This window comes from Patagioenas fasciata, chromosome 5 (genome assembly GCF_037038585.1).
Source record: "Patagioenas fasciata isolate bPatFas1 chromosome 5, bPatFas1.hap1, whole genome shotgun sequence".
In the NCBI taxonomy this organism is placed as follows: Eukaryota; Metazoa; Chordata; class Aves; order Columbiformes; family Columbidae; genus Patagioenas; species Patagioenas fasciata.
In genome coordinates, this window is record NC_092524.1 from 38,258,514 (window position 1) to 38,285,000 (window position 26,487).

A 26,487-nucleotide genomic window follows, 5' to 3' on the forward strand; every position below is an offset into this window, starting at 1 on the left:
ACAATAGGTACCCCTGGACAAGATCGAGCAGACACGACAAATGCTTCTGACTTCCTTTTAAATCAAACCTGGAAGGTCATCGCTGAACAAACAGAATGCTATACAACTGGGGCCATAAATTGCGAAGGCTAAGAAGAAGGTAAGTTTTTTGATATTAAAAAATGAAATTATTCTGTTCAGGCTTTTCTGTGTAAAATCAAGAAATAAGGATGAAGTAGCTTAAAAAAAAAAAGATAAGTAGCTAAAGAAAAAGAAACCCTTACAAACTTCATTATCACCTTTTTTCGGCAGCTGAACCTGTATTTTAGTATTTATGCAATGTCTTTAAAGTAGTTGCTTATCTTACAAATATGCTTTTGAAGATAATTCCCTAATAAGCAATTCCCCATGTTTGTGTTTATCTTTTCTTTTTCAGCGTTCTGATGAAACTGTGGACAGTTAAAAACAAAACAAAAGTTAGTCTCAAAGCTACAGGACTTGCTGTTGTCCTCAAATCAAACCAGCAAAAGGATAACATACTACTGTGCATTTTTCCTAACATTTTTATTTTGGTTTAGGATCATTTAACAGTACTGCTAGTTTTGGATTAAATTTAATTTGTACGGACATAAACAGTAACTTAAATCAATGGAACTGGAAACCAATTGATGGATATCACTTTTAAATCTCGTTTCAGTTTGGAGAGGAAATGTAAGGATTGAATTAGAAAGCTGTAAACTCTTGATGAGAATTAGTGGTATAAAACAAAAGAAAATGAAACCTTCTGTTACTTTCCTTACAGTTAGGCTGAATGAAATTGTAAATCAACAAAAGATTTGGATAACACTCACATCAACAGCTTTACCTAATAGAAGTTCTAACAGAGCACTGAGTATACAATTTGAAATAAATATAAAAATGAATATGAAATATGAACGACTTTTAAAAGAACCATATGAGAAGCAAAACATAAAATCACCAAAATTCAAGGAAAGGAAATTTGAACTGAAATTATGATAGGCAATTAAGTACCTATTTTGACAATTCTAAGTGGTCAAGATTTTAAAGTATGACACAGAAACCTTAACCTATCTATACATGAGTGATAAATGAGGCATTTTGTGTCATTACATTCCCATAAATCACTTTCTTTAACGGCTGATAGCTTTTATCAGGTCTAACCTTTTCAAGCTTCCATCAGAATGCTAACATTTTCAACTTTGACACATATGCAGTTTACAAATTCTGCAGCTGATTAACCCTGGACAGAAGCTCACTGCCATCATTGTCTTCTTCAAGTTAACTTGCATCCTTTGTATGCCAGAAAACCTCACTTAATGCATTGAGCTCTGTTGCAAAGGATGCAAGATATTTCTCTTTTTGAAACAAAAACATGAGATCATACTTTCAAAATTACTCTTCTACAGAGAGCCTGAAATATGTATATCTCTCATTATTTAAAAATCAAGTAAATAGTATAATCCAAATAATGTGATCAACACTTGCCTTCTGTAGGAACTAAAATTACGTTACATATTTGCATGACACACTCAATTTTTTGTACAATAGCTGATAAAATAGCTGATAAAAAACCATCTAGGTGTCTGTCTTCAAAAACATTTTAACTTACTGTACAATTCCAACAATGATAAGCTAGCAACACATAGTAAGAATGGTACTAGTGCTTAAGTCTAAACACTTGCATTTTCACTACTTTTTTCAGTTTAAAACTGTGCAGAATATAATTTAATTCAGATGTATTTCATTTATTGAAACAAGTAGTGAAACATTCATAGAAATACATTTACAAGATATAATTGATCCAGACACTGAAACTAAGCTCAAGTTTAAAGAGATACTGTCTTTAATAATATTAGTCAGACCAAAGAAATTTTCATGTTGGTTGTGTGACCACTGGAAGCCTGGTACTTCAGATGGTATTAGTTTTGATAAGAGCTAACTAGACATCAAACCTAAATAATGAAACCTGAAGAGACAGGCTTGGACCATGCAAATAGGAATGTCTGCAGAGGCTCTTGTACAGTTGATTGTCTCTTGTCGATAAACAACATATCTTGGAAAAACAGTGGATGAAGGACCAATTTTTTCAGCATCACAGCTAAACCAGCCTTGCAATCTCTAAATTATGGCCTATCCATGAAAAAGGTACAAGTTCTTTATTTCACTACTAATGTCACACACACGACAGAGAAGTTGTGCAGTTATACTTTGACAATTCAGATGTAAATCTTGAAATGTCTGTAAGTATTCATGACAAATGCAGATTTACCATTTAAAACAAAAGGACATGACTTCTTGATGTTCACATCAAAGACTAGTGATGGATGAGAGCATGCTAATCAAATGACAAACCAGAAGGAACACAGAGAGAAATGAAGATCTCCTTCCTAAATTAAGATATAAAACATTCTAAAATTATACACACAAATATATACATAAGTTTGAATAGCACATTGTGTATGCATAGGAACTTGCTATCTTCTCAGGTAGACATGCTACAAATACTAACTACAATAACTGCCAATTTACTTAAGGTCAGAAGAAGCCACACACAGTAAAGAAAATCAAACATCGGCTTTGATCAGTTCCAGTTAATTGCTTATGAATTTACATATTCAGAAGCAATTTTAGCTTTCCTATATGAAAACTCCCAAGCAATGAGAGAGAATAATTTAACCATTTGGTTTTTTTATAATTTGTTTCCTCTTGCCTTAGTTCTAGGTTTAAATTATGCTTATGTGAAATTATACTTATGTAATTTAAAATTGCATAAAATCAATGTAAACATTACTGAAACAAAAACATAGACTGTTTATGTGGGATGTGATATTGCAACACAAAATTAGAACTTCAAAACCAAATTTTTGTTGTAAACTTTTATGTTTTTGATACTCAAATAATCTTATTTCAGTGTCTTGCTTTATGTGTACCCAAAATGCATCAAACTAATTATGTATGTTTAACAAGAACAGTTAAACATCAAGAACTTTGCTTACTAAGCATGAGAGTCACAATCACTGTCAGTGAGAAAGCCTAAACTTTCTTAAATTTGGAAATTTGCCTGCAGTTGCAAGGTCCAATGAGGTTAAATGATACTTTCACAAAGTATTTGTGAAATGATTCAACTCCTTGAAATGCACCTTTCTCTTTCTCCTTTAAGCAGGTAGTAAGTATAAAACAGATCCCTCTGATACCTGTTTCATTAAACTGCAACGAGAGAATAACTTCTTGATATCCTCAAGAAAGTGTCCTAGTCACTCTAGTTCTGACCAAAGAAAGAAAAGCCACCTTGCTAACTGGAGAACTATTCATAAAATGTACTTGTTTATACCTTGCTGTAGTTATGAAATCTACAAATAAAGTACTAAAAAATGTAAATATGCTGTAATTCAGAATAACTGCATTAGAAAAAGAGTTCCCCACATACAGTCTTCAAGAATTTACAAGAAGTAACATTATATAATCTGTAGAAAGGTACATAATTAAATATAAACTGGTGACGCTGAGGGTGAAAAATATATTTGAATTAAAAATATTCTTCATGCAAAAATATTACTATTATTGTTAAAATAATTTTAAGCTGACCCTTTAGGCAGAAAGACATTCAAAGTAAAGAATTATATAATGCCTGTTTGAAGTGTAATGTTTAAAAAAATACACTGACACCAAGAATCACTTTGCTCTGCTACTCAGAAGTCCTAATAAGACACATCTGATGATGTGCTTAATGCAACTTATCCAAATACCCTGAGTGCCTCCTTTAATGCAGGATTAGCGCCCTAGGAAAGCAGATTCTTGTGCTCTGGCAACAGTTTCAACTCTGGGTAGTTTCAATACATGCTTTTCAGTCTCATCTTTAATCCAGAGAGACTGCTCTCACAGAGGCTGAACAGTAACTTGGGACTCCACAGTGACACTGTATTTCTTTTTGCCCAAGCCAAGATTTCCTGGACAAAAGGAATTTGTGCAACTGTGTGTAAATGTGACTACTGTCCATTAACTGGCCAGGGACTACTGAATCTACCCATTTTATACCTCATATTTCTCTTAGATTGTGCACTAACCTCACCTGTCTCATGTTTTTATGTGCTTTATTTACTGTGACTCCTATCTGTAATCAGTTACTGACATTACTTATTTCTTTTCCTATATTAGTACAAATAGTTCTATATCTACATATAGTAGTTTGTCATTTAATGTATTAAAGGCTGCTTAAGACACAAGTAGATTCTTCCACCTCTTGGACCTTTTTTGAAAAATTTACTGGATGCCCAATATATATAATATTCAATAGCATGTGAGAATAATTTTTATGCAACACTGATAGTTAGAAAGATAGATAACTCAATTATTAGATCATCTATCAAAATATTCAGATGTATAAGAGGCTACTAAAAAGATTGATGACTGAGAAAGTCCACTGATTCTCTAGCCATCATATTCACACATTTGGCTAGACAACATTTTTCGCTGCCTTCACAAGCAAGCTTCATTACCCATCACTCCACTGAAAAGAGTTTATTATGAGGCTGCCATCTTGGCAAGACTATTATTTAGATGATAAATGTTGGGGGAAAAAGTGTGTCTAGATTTTTTTTTTTTAAGATGAGCTTTTTGACAGATAAAACAAACAGCATCTACATTTCTAATTAACTTAAATTTGGCATATACAAATACAGGTCAGTAAAGCTATGATATGCCACTAGATTATGTTCTGTCTGAATTTTGCCCTTCATTTGTAAAATGTAAATTAACTAATTAGAAGAAAAGCAGCATTATTTGTGACAAAATGCTGCTTCCACTTCTTTGCTTTCTGACATTTATGATCAACTGTAGTCTTTCATTCTAACTTCTTATAGATGGATAATTATGCTCATGCTAATTTATTAGGCTTTATTATTTTAAACCAAATGAAAACTTGAGATTTCTGAAGGCTAGGAAGCACAACACACCGCAACACACAGCTAAATCACACAGTTGCCAGCTTCACTTCATTCACAATATTATGCTGTTTACATGTATATGTTGTACGAAGATACCGCTTTCAGTGTTCAAGTACCTGACTCAAAGGAAAATCTCTATTAGTATTAAAATTTCCTCAAAATCTCTGTATCATTTTGTGCACGATGTATAGTAAAAATAATATACTTATGATTTGTTCCTTAGTACTAAGAGTTAAATTTTGCTTTATACTCCTACTATCCTCCTCAACTATCATTTGAAATGGATTAAAATAGCAAATATAGAATTACACAAAAGAAGGGGGAGTTGGTCATTCTTGAATGTCAGCCCAGCACCTTGAGCTTGTTAAATAAAAAATACATGATATCATAGTTTACAGGAATTCTTTCTGCTTTGGTTTGGTTCAGTTTTAACTATCACTAGGTAGATAAAGACTCAATACTAAGAAATACATTGAAAACGTCAGATGTAAATGTCAATTAAAAATTACAAGGAATTCTGAAAGGTAAGGTCTGTGGGGGGTTGACATTCTTTGACATAGTGGAGTGTCTGCAACCAGGCCCTTGGCAAGCATAGCAGGATCTATCCTGTCAGCTCTTATCGTACATAAACCTAGATGCTTGTCTAATCTGAATGAGAAATACCAGGAAAACCGGAGCTGAAGCCTTGCAGTAATGTGGACAAAAGCTGAAAATGCTTTATCTGCACTACATGAGTCTCCTGTGACATGATAATACTTAAGACAGTACAGAGAAAGATAAGAAAAAAATAGTTTAAACAAAACTATGTAGAGTTTCATTTACTACTTTTTAAGTCTAAAATGTAACAATCTAGCTTAAGTAATAGAACTAAATTATAATGAAAATCCCAGTTCATGTCCACATTAAACACAATATCTAAAGAGAATGACACATGAAAATATGTATTTTATTATTATTATCAATCATTCAAATGTAAATGCTAATACAATATGGTCTGTTCTTTCTTTGCTTTGACAAAAATTAGTTTTGATACAAAATAAAACAACCTAAATTGCTCAGCCAAACAATTAACATTATAGCAATGGATATATTATAGCTTATTTATTATATTTATTATAATGTATTATTATAGCTAGGCATAAGCCGTGGTTTCAATGGAAAATGTCTTTAGGCTGTTATCAAGCATGTTGTTAAATAGGGGATGACTGGCAAAATCTAAAAGCGTTACTTTTGAGCTAAAGCAAAAAAAAAAAATTCATAAACAACATGTTTATTTTTATACTGTTCATGTGTCATTAAATAAAGATAACAATTATTCATGTCAAATGCTCTTGGAAATTTGCTAAATATATCTAGAAGACCTATGAAGTGCAGAGGTAAGCGTATAGATATGTCTGTGTGTATGTATGTGTGAGTGTACACATACATCTCTGTTTATCTTGCAGCAGAACAGAGAATGCTACAATCTTCACAAATTAAACCATCAAATCCGTATACTAGCATAAAATCACACTATTCACTGCTTTTCATTCTCTTATTGTCTATAATCAAATGTAACTTGCTCATTGCTACTAAGGTTAGCTAGTTGGCACGGCAAATTTCAAAAAAGGTGAATTCTTTTTGAAGAAACTTATCAATACATTGTTCTAAGCAGCAAAAATAATCATGAATTCTTCTATCTACATCCATTTTTATTTAAGATGAATTTCCTAATTCAAGTGGATCCAGGAGGAAGAGAAAAGGAGCAGAGCAAAACACAGCATGTGTGAAAAACTACAAGCATTAGATAGCTAAACAAACCCTAAATCCCTCAGTATTGCAGTAAGGTCAAAACCTTTCAGCATTGTAACAGTGTGTCAAAATATGTCAACAAACCATCATACTGCAAGAAGAAGAATGACCTTTCAGTTCCTTATGTTTGGGCTGCCAATGAAGCTTTGGATACTGGGTATGCATGAACAGTTTTCCTAGCCACTTGACAAATGCAACTCCCAAGGTTTCCTCCAAGCTGTTATATCACTGGCTTTTAACTCACCAGGACAACTTTTTAAACCATTTGCAAGTGGAGAATATTGATCTTGTTATAGAACAGACATCCCCAAATCCACAGCATAACTTCCTCTTCCCCTACGACCTCCAGTCAGACAATTACTTAAACAGTCTTCACAGTAACTTGTCGAACCATTTTAAACAGCTACACAGAAAAAAATGTATATAATTCTGATATTCTGATTCAGCCTTTGCTTACATATGATTCATCCTTATAGTCAACTGCAAATGAGGTTGAACAGAACACTATTCTCAAAAAACCCTAAGAACACATCAGCCATGTTTGTGAATGAAATACAATCCTTTGCATTTTTTCTGTTCTAATTTATCTGAAATACCTTTTTTTAATCTACAGGACTATACGATTATTTTACTATGACAGTTAGAAACTGAAGTCTCAAGATCAGATATAATACATTAATTAACAACACATTTAATCACAAACTCAGTTTTTCAAAACTGGTGCTTACTATTTCAAAATTACCTATAGAAAACTTGCTTTTCTTTATTCCTTCAAAAAATCAGAACCACAGGACTAGCAACATTTAGAACACACGAAACTGGGGAAAGGAATTTAGTATAGGGATGATTTACCATTCTTATTCAAAGAAAGGATGAAATGCTTCTCTTTCACCATGTGAAATTATCTTTAGTTTAATGTCAGTGTCAAATATGACATTTTCCTACGGTCTTCCTCACATATAGTAGTTTCTTTAGCTAATAATGGCATCAAGCTTTCTCCTGGGACTCTCTAAAAATTACATTCCAGGATGTACATATGCCTTAGCCAGGCTTGCAGAAGATAGGAAATGTAAATTGCTGTATTTGAGTTTATAGCTTCTTACAGCAAGTCACTGACAGTGTATCTACTAATTACTATTTGAACCGTGTTGCTGATCTCTATATGCCTCAGAAAACAGCAGTCATACCTACCAGCTCTGACTAACAGACTTTGACATCTAGGGCTCCAATTTTTATTTAAGTTCGAAAAAATTATAAAATTAGACACTATGGGAAAAGAAAAAACAGCAGCATTCATTTAAACCCTAAAATAATTTACAATATGCTCTTAAACCCTGTTTTAATGCACAATCTGTGTTACTTCATGCTCTCCAAATTACCTTTGGTGATAAAGACTGTTCAACAGTTTTTATCCTCATGGTTACAAGAAATACAACAATGTAGGCCAGTGAACAATGAAAAGTGTGGTATCTACTACACGTGCACAAAACGATTATATTTCGTGTGTGCAGCTCTCTTGTTTACTCAGTTATAGTGAAAGCTACAGCCTGCTCAGTGGTTGTCACCACTTTGAAGGAACAAACATATTGAGGGAAGAGACTAAGCACACAGATCATTTTATACTAAGTTTGTTCAGAATACAGAATAGCTTTTTTCTAAAACATCACTCTGCAAATCAGTCTGGGAATATGTTTTTCTTTACTTGTTTTCTTTTCCTGTCTCTTTATTATTGAAAATTCTCCATATCTAAACAGCATCTTAAATTACAACTGTGCAAACCCACTGCCAAGGTACACTTTGTACATTTTTAATGTGAAGCTTAATTTGAAGATGAGGTTGCAGTGCAGCACTGCAACTGAAAATTGCTTAACAATACCATTGATGTATGAGCCATAAAAAACCTTGCTAAGCTGTCCCTGCAGAACTCAGAGTAATAAAAAGGTGTTCTTTTGCACTGAGGTGAACAGACATGGTTGACTGCATCTAGGGAGCTGTTCTGTTAAATGAGAAAGTGCCATTTCTTTCCTGTCAGTACAGACCAATTTAAGACACTCACAGATTTAGTTAGCACAGAATACAAGATTTAATGAAACACACACATAACAGCAAACAAACCACAGCTATGTTCAAAGTTTTCAGGCAGATTGTGTGTAGAATTAAACTTATGTCAGTGACAGATGTGGGAAAAAAAAACTAGAAGCTTTTCCAGTTTTGCTCCTACTTCTCAGAGAAACAATAAAAAGGCTGAAGGGAAAAGGTCTAAAACTTCTCACCTTCATTCCTTTCAAAGTATCTAGATGTGTATTTCTATCCACATCTAACAGGTGATGTTACAGTTTTTCTCTCCAATTTCATTTTGGCTTTAAGATCAATCAACAGATCAAGTTTACTAAACCCTAAACTATCAGCTGAGTATCATGATATCTCTATTGTGAACTGATGCATCTTCTCCAAATGATTCCTCCTTCAAGAGGAGAGGAGACACACAGCTGTGGTGAATTGACTGGGAAGCTCCTTCTCACTTGAGAGATCCTTGCACAGGCTGATTAAATCATACAAAATTGATTCACAGTTTGTGCAGCTATACCTGTGTCTTTTTGTATAAATAGTTTCAGACAGCAATGAAAGCTAACTGCCTCACCTACATGCAACCTGATCTGCCAACAAGTGTTCACTACCCAAAGGTCGTATTAAAAGAAACTGCAGTAACTCAGAATTGATTTCAGAAGATGTGATACTATCAGTTTGGCCAAGCAGCATCAAAATTAAAACTAACAAGATTTGTTCTTTAAAAAAGACCCACAGGAAATCTTCCTGATTTCCATGGTCAACCTATCACTAAATTCAGGATTCAGGGAGCAACAAATTTCATTATGGAGATTTCTAGTCTCCTTTATATGAATGTAAGGTCACAATATTGAAGAGCCAACATTTTTTGCAGTTGTTTGCAATGCGAACAGCTACAACAGAAGATATGGCAAAACCTCAGAACTACTTCCAAACCAGTCTTATCGATCCACATGTCAGTTCAGTCTAGCTTTTGCAAAATTAAAGGTACTTAACCAACAGCACAGTGAGAGATGTTATTCCATTTTTGAATTTGCAATATTAATTACTACAAGATAACATTAAAATGAAGTTAGCTATGTCTTCGTTTCCTGATAAAAACATAAGAGAAGTTTATTTTGGAAAGGTCAGATTCCAATGGTACACGCTGTTGTCAAATGTTTTACATGTTTTAAAGCTCAAAACAAAATGTGGATAGCCATTTTGTTCAGCACAAAACAAGACAGAAACTACAACTTCGACTTTGCAGTGGCAGCTTTACTGCAAACAACAAAGGGACCAGTGCCTTCATCCTAATTATCTACTCAACTTTCACCCTATCTCAACTTGGTATCTTTATACTCATGTTATCTATTTAAAATTCACTTTTTGGAGCTGCTTTTCTCTGATACCATCACAGATTCTGGTTGTAGGATTCCGGTTATTTCCTGTAGTATAATGTCTTCATCCAACAACTGACAGTCTTCCTGAGCTTCCCATTACCTTGATTCAAGTTTTCTAGCATTGTCAAATAAGAGCAGGTCCTTTTCATGTCAATCCAGAATGTTGCTGCAGAGCATGATTCTGAACCCTGATGGTGTAATTCTCAAGATTTCCACTTCTCTGCTGTTTCCTGTAGAATCTGTTTTTAAATTATTTTCCAAGCCAAGACTAAGATATTTTCACCTTGACATTTCTCATATTCAGCTAAATACTAACGACTGCTAGACTAGCACCTGATGTTGGCACACGCTGTCTCTTCGTTGCATGTTCACATTTGTGTCATCTTCTCTACTAACCCTAAGATTCCATTGATGCTCTCTTGTGAACACTGAGCAGACTTCTAAATTTATGCTTTTAAAAGTCCTTATTAAAGCTTTCATTTACTCATGACATTCCCTTACTCACTACCTTGCTTAGGGTTCCACCACATACAAACATGGAATTAAAAGATGCAGCATCTTGTTTAGGATTTTTTTTGAAGAAAAATCCTCCAGTTAGGAGGCTTCTAATACCATGGAAAGATATATAAATATACAATAACAACTATTATAAGAATAAAGCAGAATTATTTCAACCATTTTAAAATAAAAGATCTTTATACAAATACCATCAATGTGTTCAAAAATTCTGTCTGGTATAACTAATCTCCCTGCTTATGTTCCTGCAAATACTTACTGCACTTTTTAGCTTGAAGATAACTGTTATCACTGTTTAAAACATAGATAACATACAAAAACCTTTATTAAAAAACAAAAAAGAAACAGTGAAACAATACTGTCCTAGATAGAATGAGCAATAAAGTTCTTTACACACATGGCCCACTTGGTTTGTGAAGATTTTATAACAAATCTGGCAACTTGCAGGTATTACAAAACATTACAGCAAAATCTTCCTTCAAAGTCAAGTACTAAAAAAAATGACATATAACTTCCATATCAAAGTAACTTAATCTGTCATCCAGCATCATTGTAAAATCACCATACATATCTGCTGCACTTTAACAATTATGATGTGAATTTTTCACAAGTATTTCAGGATCCCAATTTGACATACTGATTAACGACATTCAAAATGCCAGATCAGTAACATATATTTTGTTCACATGGCTTAATATGATACAAAAGTCACTAGTGTTCTTTTTTTTCCCAGTAACTGCAGCTCTATTTACGTGTAAGGAAAAATAACAGAAATGTACCTGTTCCAGTAGCTCCAAAACTGGTCCTGCAAGTAGGCTTGGTGGCTGCTTTCATCACCAAATGAGGCTTTGCTTTCAATCCAGTGAATTATATGCCCTTCAACAGCTAGGGTGACAGCAGAAAATAAAGTGAACTCTGAAAATCAAGCCTGAAAGAATGTGCTTGGGAATATCCTATTTATCCCACAATCTACCACATAATTCATGCTTGCAACAGACTTATAGATATGTAAAAATATCTTTCTAATATGCACACAGGACTTTTTTTTTAAGTACCAAAAATATATTAAGGGCCAGTTATATCAAATACAGTTTCATTACACCCTGTTCTATTTATCTGCATTTATTCTAACACAAACAGAATGTAAAGAAAAAGACACTAGAGTAAGGTGCAATTGCACCCTACTTTTACCCTCACTTTGCTAGAAAGGACTTGTCAGGAAGGAATTGAAAACTTCTGGTGATTAACAAGAACAGTTAGCTAAGGTGCTAAAACCAGAAACTTCTCACCAATCAAGAGTGGAAGGTGTGAAACTGACAAGAAAGTTTATCATAGATATATATCTGCTTTCTTACTTTTGCAAAATCAGTAATGCTTCACCAGATAGGAATTAGAAATAAGAAGGCTCATGTGAAAAAATGTGAATTTGAATTTCTGTTTCTTTCAATGCTGTGGGTTTTATTTTAATGCATGTCTTTCCTCATTTCTTGCAGGAGTGAATTTCTAACATTAATACTTTTTTTTTTTTTTTTTTTTTGGTAAAAGGAAATTCCTCTCTGAAGAAGATAACATAATTTTGCAGGAGAAATCATAAGAATCACTCTAAAGGACCATTCTTTCCCCAAAAAGGTAATGTGGAGTATCATTAATGAGGTCTTCAAAAACTTTTCCTTTATTTTGAGTTCCCTATGATATCCGTAGCCATGATGTCTTAGCCTAAGTTCAACCTACAATGAGGCAACCAAAGGGCATGCAGACCCAGAAACACAGTACAGAAATATCAGAAGGGTCTGTGGCAGCACATCCACTACATCCTGTAAAATTACTTGGAAAATCTGGGTAAATAACTCATGAAGCCACCACACTAAACTCTATGTACCACCACTACCTGCTGACAGTAATCAAATTAATTTATCATAGAATCATAGAATAGTTTGGGTTAGAAGGGACCTTCAAGGGTCATCTAGTCCAAACCCCCTGCAATGAGCAGGTACATCTTCAACTAGATCAGGTTGCTCAGAGCCCCAGCCAGCCTGGTCTTGAATGTTTCCATCTACCACACCCCTGGACAACCTGTGCCAGTGTTTCACCACACTCATGCTGCCATTATCCCTTGTCCTATCGCAACAGGTCCTAATAAGAAGTTTGTCCCATCTTTCTTATAGGGTCCCTTTAAGTATTCAGAGGCCTGTACTGTGTAGGCTTATACTACTACATCCTCCACCCACCTCCAACACCTTTAGACTCCAGGAGATAAAACAGCTGATGCATAAACTGTGTAGTCAGTTGAGAAGCAATTTCTAAGAAACATTTGACTTTCCTAGCTATGTACTGAGTCATGAAGAAGAGGATCCAAGGACTGCCGTACATTAGTTTGGATCAGACAGCAAGTAGAAAATTATTTCCTGCCAATCTCAAGTGAATGAAATAATTTGAAGAAAGTAACGCACTATCACTATTCAGATTTTTAGAGACAAATCCATGCAAATACTTTAATGGTTATTTTTAACCTTCTTCCTAGTAGGATAATATTACAAACCAAGGAATTCTTTTGGGCGTAGTCCAGTTTGCCTTCTCAAGCATTAAAAAAACTAGCTCCATCTAGTTGCTTTTCTGGCTTCCATCTAATCAGGTTTCTGAATAGCTGGGATATAACCTTATCTGTTTCTAACATAAAAGTGAGCATCTTAATACCAAGTACATATTGTGTATATTGTAGTCTACACTACTGGGGAATCTTATCAATGTATATAACTATCTGAAGGGCACGTGTTAAAAAGAGGGAGTCAGGCTCTTTTCAGTGGTGCCCAGTGACAGGACCAGAGACAATGGGCACAAACTGAAACATGGGAAGGTCTGTCTGAACATCAGGAAACACCTTTGTACTAGGAGGGTGTCTAAGCACTGGCACAGGCTTCCCAGAGATGTTGTGGAGTGTCCATATGTGGAGGTATTCAAAACCTGTCTGGACATGGTCCTGGGCAACCAGCTCCAAGTGACTCTGCTTGAGCAGTTGACCATCAGAGGTCCCTCCCAGCATCAGCCATTCTGTGATTCTGTCATGCCACAATCTTCCCTGCTATCTTTAGACTTGATAAAAACAACCATTCCCTCAGCCCCTCAAGTCCTTGGTAGCTTCCAGAGACCCTCCACAAATACGAGTTATGGAAATGAGGGAGTAGAAATTTACTGAAAACTCTCCCAAGCATGGCTTGACAAGAGTAAATTGCAGAGAATCGGGATGCCAAATCTCACTTCCAAATTTGGTGTGGTTCAGTTAAAAAAGATATGTTTTATTTTGTACATATAAGCTCTTATTAACATCACTACCATTTTTCTTTTTTGGAAACTTTATTAGGAACACAAATATCATTAAGAAAAGTCTTTAAAAACTTTTCAGATGACGCTCATATATATAGTTATTTATCTATTGGATAACAGATTATTGTGCTGAAATCTTAAGCGCTTCTGAGTAGTGAACCAATTTACAGTACACACTTAACTCCTTATACTTGTGTGCAAACCAGTTATCTCAGTGAGAAAACCAACTGTTGTCAATATGAAGAACAAAAACCTAGTCATGTATTTGACTTTCACACAGTGATTTCAGCCTAGGCATCTGCACAGACAGGTACTAAGGTCTATGGAGGTGAAGCAGAAGTCTTTTGGCATGAAAGCCAATTTACAAAAAGTGAATAATAATCCTTTACACTTGTGCAACATGAATGTTTTTTCTTCCATGGCCCAGCTATTAGGTCATCTGATTACTTTCTTACATAGCCTCAAAATACAGATGAAATTTGACATGACCTTTATACCTATTTTTATTCCTTCTTGCTTCTTGCAATGCAGGCTTTTTTAAAAAATAGAGAACTGCAGAGTTGTATTTAGATGCAAAGTGATGCCAAAAGAATAACTGTACAATGACAAACCTTTATGCAATGACTTACAGGTGTAATGGTAATATACTGTTAAGGTTGCTTTGAACTGATTTGGTGTACAAGTTTAAGACAATTATGGATATTTCAGAGTTGAGTTCACAAAGACAGTGAGCAGAGCAAGTTAAAGGGAGTAGGGGGTTTTTATTGTTTCCTGTTTCTGTTTTTCTTTTTTCCTTTTTGTGATGATGAGACAAAAACATGCAGAGACCAAAGAGGAAACACTGGGTAATACTACTTATGATCAAACCTCTCTGACTCATGCTAGAAGTTCTTAAAATTACTGGGTAACTACTGAAAGAAGAGACTAATTTGTAGTGTCCTATAATATACTTCACTTAAGTAGCCATAATATTTTAGCATGAACATTTGTACACTAAATAAAATAATAAAAGTACTTTAAAAGGACTTACCTACTGGCACCTCTAAAATGAAGTCTGGTGTTTTGTCATAACCCTTTGCACGAAGTTGATCTTCAGCTATATATAGAGAATAAGAACTATTTTATTAAGTAGACATCAGGATAATTAATTTTATTTTAAATAAGAGTGCAAGAATTACTAATGTAGTCATACATATCTTTCTTATGCATGCAATGCTGTGTCAGATTAAATGAACCTTCCTGGAAAACCTGAAGCATGGATATAAAAAATGCTTCTTTGTCATCCCTGCATTTTTATGTCTTCATTATAAACATCATTAATTCAAGCTGTCATACACTATTTTATAACCCCCAAATATTCAAAATAAAGAAGTATATTCACTGATTGCAAGAAGAGTATCTGCACATTAGGAGATTGTTAAGATTAATCCTACCAACACCACAAATGAAAATATACTGTAGTTGCCTTCTTGGCTTTATTTTAATGTCAGCATAAAGCTGTTTAAAAAAAGAACAAGAAATTCTGTCTCTTTCAGAAATTTATTAAAGGAGAAGCCATAACTTTAGTTTCTCTTGCATTTGGCATTCTATAGAATTTATCCAATTTCAAAACACATAAATATTTAGAAATTCTGTTAACATTAACTATACAACTCTATTGCTTATAAATATTAGAGCTGAATATTTCAAGAAACAACAAGGAACAAGCAAGATAAAACTGCAGAAGACAAAAGACACTTCCTTTAAAAGAAAAAAAAAAAAAAGAAACACCTTAACTATTGTCCTTGATTTCTGGTACCATTACATTGGTATTTCTGAAACACCATTTCTCCATTAGAATTTGGAGTGACCTGGTCATTCAATTCCAGGCATGGCTTTCTGTCTTCACCCAAGCTCAACTAATGGCACTACCTAGTAACAAGTAAGGCTGTGTAGCCCCTTAACACCTACTGGGCTGTTGACATTGTCATGCATCCCATTCGCCTTTCTACATCACCTTTGATTAAAATTAATGGTCCATTCTCACTGTTGGGTAGCTTATTTCCAATCCATTTACCAGGTTAGGACAGTAGTTTCATGGCCAATGTTCAGAACTCAGTTTTAGAATACTTTGTGCATATCCTGAAAGGTCAGCAGTTTGAGTCCAAGTAACATTTTAATGTTAAGAAAAGCTCACACTCTTAGAAATCAAAATATTTTAGAAGTGCCTAAAGCAAACTTCCCTCCTCTTTCTCACTGAAGAATATAACTGTGAAGTATTTTTTTTTATATAGGGAACTAGTACTGGAAGTGGCACAGGAGCTATTTTGGGAAGTTGCACATTCACTTAACTGTAAATGGCAATGGTTGTTTATTCTTTTTGATAGTTGTGTATTTCTTTTGAAATCTGACAGTATTTCTTCACTGTAAGCATGCAATATTGCAAATACAAGTCTTTGCAAAGCAATACTTCATTATGTCACCCAACCAGCTATTAAACTTTTCTAGGATTTGGAGACAGGCTTGCTTGTTGGCTATTTTTTCAAAGATTGTCAGGTACATTGACAAAACAAGGTTCTAATTTAGCAGAACCTATGAATAGAGAGTTTTATGCTGTAAGATAAAAAATGAATTAAATGTTCTTAGTAACCCCTCAATTTTGATAAAAATAAATAATAGTTCAGTTTTATCCAACTGAATTTAACTCTATCCTGGTCTTGATTGTTTAAAACAGTCAGAAAAAGACAACAGGATGTCCCAGCTGAAATTTTTATGAAGAAGCATAAGTGACAATAGAAAGTTCAGTCTTTTCTATCGCATCTAACAAATGGTAGTGTCACAAATTCAGGGAAATATACCTTAAAAAAATCCACTGAAAATCAAGACAGATGTAAAAACACCTCCTGATGGCTCAGTTTAGCAGGTCTCTGAACGGTAGTTTGCATCAGCATTACTTTTAATATTCTTCAGCAGACTTTTTTTTAAGTACATCCCATTACTTATAAAATCATTTGACACTAATGCACGGCTTGAAAAAGAACATTTTTGTTAGTTTGTTTTAAATTCGTTTCTGAATGTTTTCCCGTGTTTTCTCCTAACATATTGGGTTACAATAAACATTGAAAAATATGCTAAAACCCACGTTTATTATTGATACGTGTTGTCTATCATGTGCAGGAGCATAATTATATATTACTCTTTCTTCTCTTTCCTCAAGTATTTGAAGCTTTATAACTTTGCAGAACAAAAAAAAATTACAGAAACTCCCCACAGTCACCATAATTTTTTTTTTCTTAAAAACACAAACCCCACCAAAAGAAAAGTTCTGCCTTTTCAGCCCAGATGTGTTTCACATTGGTCCAGAAGCTACAGAGGTAGCATTCTGCACCTTCAAATGTCTTTTATCTCTTGCATGGATGAAGGGAACAATTTAACAACTGCTTGAAAGGCAGTCAACAGCAGCCTGGACAGTTATATTTATGCATCCTCAGATTTGAAAATTACATTGAAACAGCCCTAATAAGTAGTTATTCTACAGATTTCCCATTAATTTAAATTTCCAACAAAACTGGAGCTTCATCTTTACCATAAGTTCACACTCCATCATAACTATTTAACACATCATTGTTCTTGTACTAGCCTCTGGATATGACCAAGAAACTAAACATTCTTCTGTTGGTGCATGGATGAACAGCAACTGCAAACTTAAGATTACAGTAGAAAACACTGATCAGATTTCATTATTTATTTCTAGGCTACTATTGAGGGACATCGTGGTGGGAACCAAAGGACGATAAGATTCCAGACAAAGGTCAGCACCTTTCCATTACAGCTAAAAGCTTTCCTAATATATTCATGGCAAATATATAAACAAACAAAGATCCTATATAGAAGCTAGACATTCCTGGCTTTTCAGTATGGCAATTGAAGCTGTTAGCCTTTTTTGAGAGAATGCTTCCATTGATCACTTTGATCTAAGGCAAAGTGACAAAGACTTGAGAGCTGTGCTTTTGCTGAAGAGAGGACGTGGTATATGATGTGCTTGTCATGAACAGTGCATTAATAAGATGCAAACCACATTATTTTGTACAGGTTTTCAAGCAATTTCTGTGTGAATTCTGATCCGTAGGCTTTGAAAGTTAACTACTCTAGAAACAGACAAATTATGTCCCAGACCTGAAAAGCTGTTTCATGCTCCAAGACTATACTGGGGCTATTTATATTCACTGTGTCCTTGATTGTGCTTTCTTCTCCTGGAACAGACTCCCTGTTGCCCAGGTCAATGTAGCTGACACAAAACCCCTTACTACTATTGGAGAATAGTACACTGGAATAGTGCACTAATATGGAAACCGAAGAATTCTGTGTCTTTAACACGTGTTAAGAAGTAATGGAATTGTGAATACAGAAATCTAAGTAATAAGGCATCTTCAGAACTGGAATGCAGTCTTACTCATAACCTAACAAAGCTTGAATTTGTTGACCCATAGGAAATACTGTCGTCTCTTCTGTTTTCTTCAAGCAGTTTTGGAACTAATTTTTCAGAAAGGTTTTAATGCATGGGATTCAGTAGGGTTCAGTTTAAATCACACCTAGAACCTTAAAAACATATGCAATGCACAGAAATAATAAACACAACCACTTAAGATGCCTTAAATCATGACTAAAGAGTATTTCAGCATACATAAAATGTAAACAATAAACTGTCTCATTTTATATCCTTATATTCTAATGCATTAACCCATTCTAGATATTTTGATTTGACAGCACAAATTTTTTAGAGCTTATTTCTAAAGACAAAATTGATGCTTATCCAAGGTCATGAAACATTAAAATTTAAATCTGATTTATGTGCTACACAAGCTTGCACAAGCCAAATAAAATGATTATCGTTGGGTTGAGGATCCATTAGTGAGTCATCTAGTCCATTCCTTTGTATCGTGACAGGATTGATTTCATTACCAGCTTTGATGGATGATTGTCAAGTCTAGCCTTGAATTTTTCATTGAAGGTGATTCCATAACCTTCTCTGGCAGGCTGTTTTATACTTATTGTGCCTAGAACTGTTCAGTATTTTAACTCAACATCATCTATGCAATTACAGCTTAAGTCTATTACTTCTATCTCTACTCTTATACCGAAGTAGGAAAAACTACCTCCTCACATTTCCATAGTGTCATATTCATGTGAAATAGTTATTCCTGTCTTTCTTTCTTTCTCTTTCTTTCTTTCTTTCTTTCTTTCTTTCTTTCTTTCTTTCTTTCTTTCTTTCTTTTTCCTTCCTTCCTTCCTTCCTTCCTTCCTTCCTTCCTTCCTTCCTTCCTTCCTTCCTTCCTTCCTTCCTTCCTTCCTTCATTTCCTTCATTTCCTTCCTTCCTTTCCTTCCTTCTTTCCTTCTTTCCTTCCTTCTTTCCTTCTTTCCTTCCTTCTTTCCTTCCTTCTTTCCTTCTTTCCTTCCTTCTTTCCTTCCTTCTTTCCTTCCTTCTTTTTTTTTTTTAATATACTTTCCAATTTCTTAAATTTGATTAAGGCTTCCAAAATTTTAATCAGAATCTAGTTCTAGGAGAGATCATAGTTTCTGGTAAAACCAGCAAAATTCCCTGATCACGCAAATTTAGTACAACACTCAACCATCAACAAAAGAGAGCATTTCACTTTGTTATTTTCTCATCACACAAGGACTCCAAGATTTAAGAAGTTTATCACAATAAGAGAAATGATGCTTTAAACACTAATCATTGTTTTAATGACACTCACATACAAGAAACATAGTGCAGGCTAAAAGAAAAAAAATTAAAATAACTTCCTAATTAATTAATCCTTAAAACACTTTAAATATAGGGATTGTGAAGAGTGCTTGCATTGGTTGGGAGGCAGAGGGCAAACATTCAGCAGAAACTGCACAGAAAGCTAAACGAGTGAATCCTCTAACAGCTCTTTAATACATAAAGCATTTTGAAGCTAATATTTCTTATGCTTCCTCCTAAGTCTCATAAGGCCTAGATTATGGCTAATATCTCATGACATCAAAAGTAATACTGCAGCAGATATTAAAGCATTTTTTTCAGCTACTTATTCTATAAAATATTAATTGCAAGTCTGTGCATGTGCTGTATATATAGGGTATTAGGTAACTGAGTTCCTGCTCAGTTCTAAATCAATAAAAGATAACATGTACAGCATCAATCATTTTTTACTCTTCTTTTACTACCTAATACAAAGAGCATCGAGGCTTATTTTTTTCCTAAATAAACAGTCACTGAAATCTCTGAAGTTAAAGATTCACTGGCTAGGATTCTCACCTATGAAAGAGAGATTTTTTTCCAAAAGCATTTCTCGCAGCAAGACTTCGTGCTCATGCCCAATAGCACTGATAGCTTTAGGTTAAGAAATGGAAGATTACCTTGGAAAAGAACCAACTCAGAAAAACACCATAGGTAAAGTAATTAATGGTAAAATTACTTGCCTTCATCTGCATTTCAGAAGTGATCAGTGATTTGAGCTCCCTTACAAGAATTAGCACTTTGTGAAAATCAGACTACTGTATCATCAGCATACATTTCACAAAATTAAGTCCCATTAGATCCTACTTATTCAGTATAAATAAGGGTATTATTTCCATTTTTGCTTTACTCACCCAAACTTAAAAGAAAGTGTGAGCTTAAAATGTCTCATTAAATACCTTTTAAGTTGCTCTTTACTGACTAGTGTACCGATTTTCTAAGTCAGCAAAGAATGAAATAAACTGTTTTTTCCTTTATATTCTGAAATTGATAGGCACTACCTTCATCTGAAACATCTTATTGTAACAAAACATCCTTTTAATTGATTTTTCAAAAGCATGAACTAATGTCAAGGAAGGATGAAATAATATTTTACAGTGAAGTCCTTTTCACTTCACTGACGGCCTGTTGATCCAATGTGCTATTCTTAGCAATACGTAAAAAAGTCATCAAATATTTTTAATATATTCTCTTGGAGGTCTAAGTTCTATTCTGGAAGCTTTTAAGAAGAATCTTATGGAATATCATTATAAAGGATCTTACATTAAAAACAGTTAAATTCCTAATTCTGTTTAGAGTAACTTCTGAAAACTTAAAACTACAGATCACCTTACCATTAATTACTTAATTTACATCAACACTTAATGCTGAACAGTAAAAAACATAATTATATGGAATCATTTCATATATATATATATACACACACACAGTTTTTACCAATTGAAACTATATATTATGTTAAACTCAAATAGCATTACAGAACTGAAAGGGGCAAATGAAGAATAGCAAAAAATGTAAGAAAAATACTGCAAACAGAATTTATAATGCACCATAAGCAGAAACACTTAGACTTAGTCTATAATAATACCTGTTATTGATGTATGGCAATGACCATGGGGCAAAACTTGTAAATAACCTCACAAGCCATTTTCTACTCATGCAATCTAGCAGCCTAGTTTCCCGTAAGCATCTGAACTATTACTGAAAAATAGCCTCTTGGCATTTACAAAGAGGTTGACTTCATACTTTAGTCCATGCATATACAATTAGATAGTTATATTTAAAATCAATATGCAATCCTTCAGAAGACATTATGCTTTTAAAACCTTAACTTTAAATTGATTTTTAACTATTTTATGCACCTCGAAATTAACATCTAATTCAGCAACATACTTCCAGATAATGCACTTGCATAGCTTAGTATTAAACTTTTCTGTACCAAAATGGAATTGAAAAACTCATTATTCTCACTGATGTCCCTGCATATTCGATGACTTGAACCAGAATCTGAAGTGGATAGAAAAGACCTTTAAGACTGTAGGCAAGTTATTCTGAAAAACTGTTCACAATTCTATATATGTGTTACTGTTACTTTTAAATACGACACTTTCAAAAGACTATAGCCAGATTGTTCATCAACAAAATATTAATCTTAGAATTCTGGACATGAAAATTAGTGATCAACAACCGTTTAAAAAGTGTAACTTATTAGATCAATCCACTTTCAGACAGCTGCGTTTAATGTTGAAGATAGCCTCAAGGAATACTTAAAATTATGATTAAAACCGCAAAATACAAATACAATTGGAAGTCTATTCTGCTGCTGTTAAAGTTAATGGAAGCAGAGTTGAGTCTGTAGCAGACACCAGGCAAGTATTTCTAGTGGAAAGAACATATTTTGAAGGGGTGACCATCACATTTATCACAACTACAAGAAGGGTTGCTTTTCATGCATAACTTAACATCACTGTTGCTTTCCTATCCTGCAACTGTACAGTGAAATCAAGATCTTTCCCCAAACTGCACACAGAGATTTATACACGGATTCTCTAGGGCTCAGGCAGGAATTGCCTTGCTGGCTTGCTCGGTGACAGCAGGTCATGATTTTGCAACTGTTCCTTTGATAGCAGACTGAAGCAGAAGAACTACTCATTCAGGGCTTTATTAAAGCAGATTTGGGGCTACAAGATTGTTCCTAACAAATTATGACCTTAGTCTGGACTGCTCAGTACTGTCTGGAGCTCCTCTAGTATTACTGGATACTGAGGATCTCTGATTAACCATTTCAACACTTCAAAAAACCGAATCCCTTAAAATTCAAGCTACATAGGGTTTTTTTCTACAGCTAGCGTCATTTCCTTTAAGAAGAAGAGAAAGTAGAAGAATTGCACTGGAATGACAGATACAAGTTTAAAAATACTAATTGGTCAATCACAACTGAATTGCACTTGTTGAACAATATCAATGCAACTTATCAACTTAATCGCAGAATAGTTGAGACTGGAAGGTATCTGCAGAGACCATCTAGTCTACCTCCACCACTCAAAGCATGGTCAACTAGTCTTAATAGAAAAGCAGACATGCATTTCAGCTAATCAAAACCAAAGAGGTTCAATCAGGCATATGAACGTGTAGCCACCAAACTGACAACTTCCCGTGGTCTGTCTGATCTTTGTTAAACAGTATAAAAGAAAGCTCTGCGGTGACCCTCTAGCTGATTGAATGTAAAACAGAGGAGTATGAAACGTGTTTTGTGAAGCAGAACTTTATGTCAGGTTAAAGCTAGACACATCTCTTCCACACAGTCTAAGCTCGTCAATTGTGCACCTAAAATTTTATGGGAAAGGATACTGTTTGATGCAGTCCACCAGTGGTCCATAACAACAGTCGTTCACAGTACACTGCAGACAAATAAGAGAAGTAGTATAGTGATGGGCGACTACAAAACCATTACAGTTAAACAGTATCTTAAAAACAGTAATTACTTTTCTTCAAAAAGGCTATCAGATGCTGTTCAGATTTAATCACAGAAAACAAAAACTGCGTGCTTTTATTCACTATAAAAGCAAGCTATTAAAAAGTGAAAAGCTCCACTCACAAATATTGCATTGCCATTTATGGTGTACCCTGACCTCACTGATAGTTTATGATGACAGTAATTAAATGAGGTTTAAAATCTTTTACTTTGCTCGGCAGATAAAAGCATTGCCATAGAAAAAAAAAAAGATCAAAACCAAACAAAAATAGACAACAGTGATTAATACCTGATAGACTTGATTTGCTAGTACTCCATCTGGAATCTGAGAAGGGTCCCGTAGCATGCTATTTATAAGAGTTTTGGAGGCTAGAGAAATAAACAAAAACACACAAAAAACCTGTTAGCTCTGTTATCCACTTGGCAGGAAGAGAGCCACACTTCTATAAGGAAAACATTGATGATGTGGACAATTTTGAAAATTACTCAACCAGCAACTACAAACCTATAAATTTGTAGCTCCTTAGCCATTCTGATACAATTAACTCTAAAAGTCTTGAAACACCAAAGGATTTTATTAGCAGAGGGTGAAAGCAGGCCCTTGTTTACTTATTTGGTTTCACTGGACAGTTTGTGCTCCAGAAGCATCATGCAGCTCGTAAGGAAACTGCTTAGTATAAAGAAAACGTACCTCAAAATAAACTCAATAACCTCCTCTCCTATGAGAACTTAAAGAAGAAGATATGTAAAAATTCAAAGCAGCGTTTAAAAACAATATTCGGTCTCAGCAATCTTAAGCACTTTATAGCCTTGATGATTCCAGTTTAGCAGTTTTGAAATTTATTTATTTACCTATCTACTGTTGACACATTTATTTGACTATTTAAAAGCTGGCAAAGGCTTTCTGTGCTATTTTAAAATGTATACATCTAAGACACACAAGAAATCAGAAGAAAATTTAGGATTATTTGTCAATCTTTTATTCACTGATACAGATACTACAATGAAAAAAATAACATAAATCAGGAGATGCCTTTAGTTTATTTTCAAATACAGTCCTTTCAAGCACTGTATTGTCTTCTTTCCAGATCCTTAATCTTGGTAGTTACATGTACCAGTTAAATACTAATAGCAGTGGAAAGACTGTATTCTAGAAAAATGACTACTAAAACCATCAAACATTTCATTCTACAATTTCTCAGAAAAAAACAAAAACCAAAAAACCAACAGTGCTGCACAAGCTGCCTCCTTCCTGTGAACAACTGCTGATAAGAGTTCAGCTGGTGGGGTATTTCTACCATTGAATCCTTATATGTGGAGCAGGTTTGAGACCAGCCAGGTTTCCCGTGTTGCCAAAGAGCACGTGTGTGGCTTCAGGCAAGCTCCTTTAACCTGTGTGTGCTTCAGTTGTGTAAACAAAGTGAAAAACTACTCTTTTCCTACTCTTCATCTGTTTTGCCCCAACTCAGGGCCAAAGCTTTGTCACTCCTCCGAGGCTTTTGATTCAAGTCACTGAGGATCTCAGGAAAAGGATTCCTGGAACCTGTGACATGAAGGGATCTGCCCTACAAGCAGCAATGCTACTACTATTTATGAATGTGAAAGGATTTAAAGTAAAGGAGACGGTCATTTTAATCTTCTCCCCAAATGTCGTGTCCTAAAAGCATCAGATTCAGCTGAAAGTAGTATTTTCAAGGACGTATTTTATTTAGAAAACTATACCCTAATGCAAAGGTATATAAAACCCAAAATGAGTTTAAAGGCTTTGCAAGAGCTACCAAGAATAGCCTCATCACAAGGAGCAATAGTTTGTGCAAATTTTTTTTAAAGAGCATGATATACTAAGACAAAATACTTCCGGATGTATCATGCCATATTACATATTTGTATCTTATTAATCTCATATGAAATAAGCATTACTCTTATAATTGAATAGCAAGAATAAATAAGCATTTTACCTAAGCTTTTGTGCACTGTTAAAAAATGTATTTTGTACACAGAATAAAAGAATTAGAATAATAACAATCCTCCAGTAGGTAGGAATAATGCACAAATAAGTTTGCCAATAGAGAGGTTGACAGAACGGCAGAGTAATGAAGAGAGTAACTGAGGAAGACTCAGTAGAATTCACTGTTTTGAAGGGCTTCTGATTTAAGTATCATGACTTGATTATGAAAAAATTAAGCTATTTTATGACTGATCAAAAATGAGCAAAACCCCACAGATTCACATTGGGGAAATGCTTAACTGAATGCTATTTTGAGCAACGAGCTAAAGGTGTAAAATAAATTTCCTCTATTTCTGAGACTGTCAACTTCAGTTTCTCACTTGAAGTTACCAGACATCCTATTCTTTACCTATATCAGAGTAATAATGAATTGACATATTGAATTTCATATTATGTTGATGTCACATTGGTTCTATAAGACTCTAAATTAAGCCTTTAAAAGAAAAGGCCTCAAACAAAACTGACTGCCATACTAGCTTTCAATACATTATCTTTCCTTTTATATAAACATTATCTGCTTATGTAATGTCCTGCAAAATTAAAAAAAAACCCTGCATATTGTTAAATTTGTATTACCTATGCAACTAAGATAAGGTATCTTCAACTGTAATTCTTTTTTCAGAAAACCAGTTACTGCGGTGGCAGCATACCAACAGGCGGATCATGTAACAAAACCAGCATGGAAGTGCCAAGGATTTTATGTGAACAATAATGCCAGCCAGAAAATCAAGTTTATTGAAACACTATTCTTGCATAGATCTCTTCCTTACTTAATCAAAAGTAAGATGACACTGGTGAATATTTAAACAAAAGCAGGTTATTTGCTCGTCTTTCTCAAGCTACTAACACTACTCCTAGTTGTGGTCAAACTGAATAATCGGTTGAATATAGTAAAGAAAGGTGCGATGTAACACCCGTTTCTTTTAAATGAAGAAATGACTTCCATTTGTATTGCAATTATGCAAACATTAAAGTAATAATTTAATTACATTTTTTGCAGAGTTTAGCAGAAATAACCACAGCACACCTAAGAAAATGAAATACATGGAAAATAAACTTCTGTGAATGTAATAGTGTTTGGAGGAGATAAAGAACACTTCATATGTACATTTTAACACAGCTGCAGCACAGCATTAAGGTTACTGTGATGGCCTTGTGAACTTACATCTTGCTGTTCTTGTGTTATAAGGGGAAAAAGGGCTGATGTGAGAACAAAGTACTG

General features: G+C 34.4%; 1 protein-coding gene across 9 annotated transcripts in view; it reads right to left on the reverse strand.

The window, feature by feature from the left end:
• The window catches only part of CDIN1 (CDAN1 interacting nuclease 1), a 124,317-nt gene that overhangs the window by 49,917 nt on the left and 47,913 nt on the right, over window positions 1-26,487 (reverse strand). For 7 of the 9 annotated variants that reach the window (XM_065839501.2, XM_065839496.2, XM_071809351.1 and 4 more), the window contains 5 exons: window positions 23,547-23,626; window positions 23,134-23,183; window positions 20,302-20,369; window positions 15,051-15,116; window positions 11,479-11,584 (listed from right to left, as the gene is read on the reverse strand). In XM_065839501.2, coding sequence (XP_065695573.1) covers window positions 11,479-11,584; window positions 15,051-15,116; window positions 20,302-20,369; window positions 23,134-23,183; window positions 23,547-23,626 — 370 coding nt within the window. Of the gene's footprint in view, window positions 1-8,793; window positions 10,423-11,478; window positions 11,585-15,050; window positions 15,117-20,301; window positions 20,370-23,133; window positions 23,184-23,546; window positions 23,627-26,487 lie in introns of those variants that run through there. The other 2 variants (XM_071809349.1, XM_065839497.2) reach the window with 2 other exon arrangements.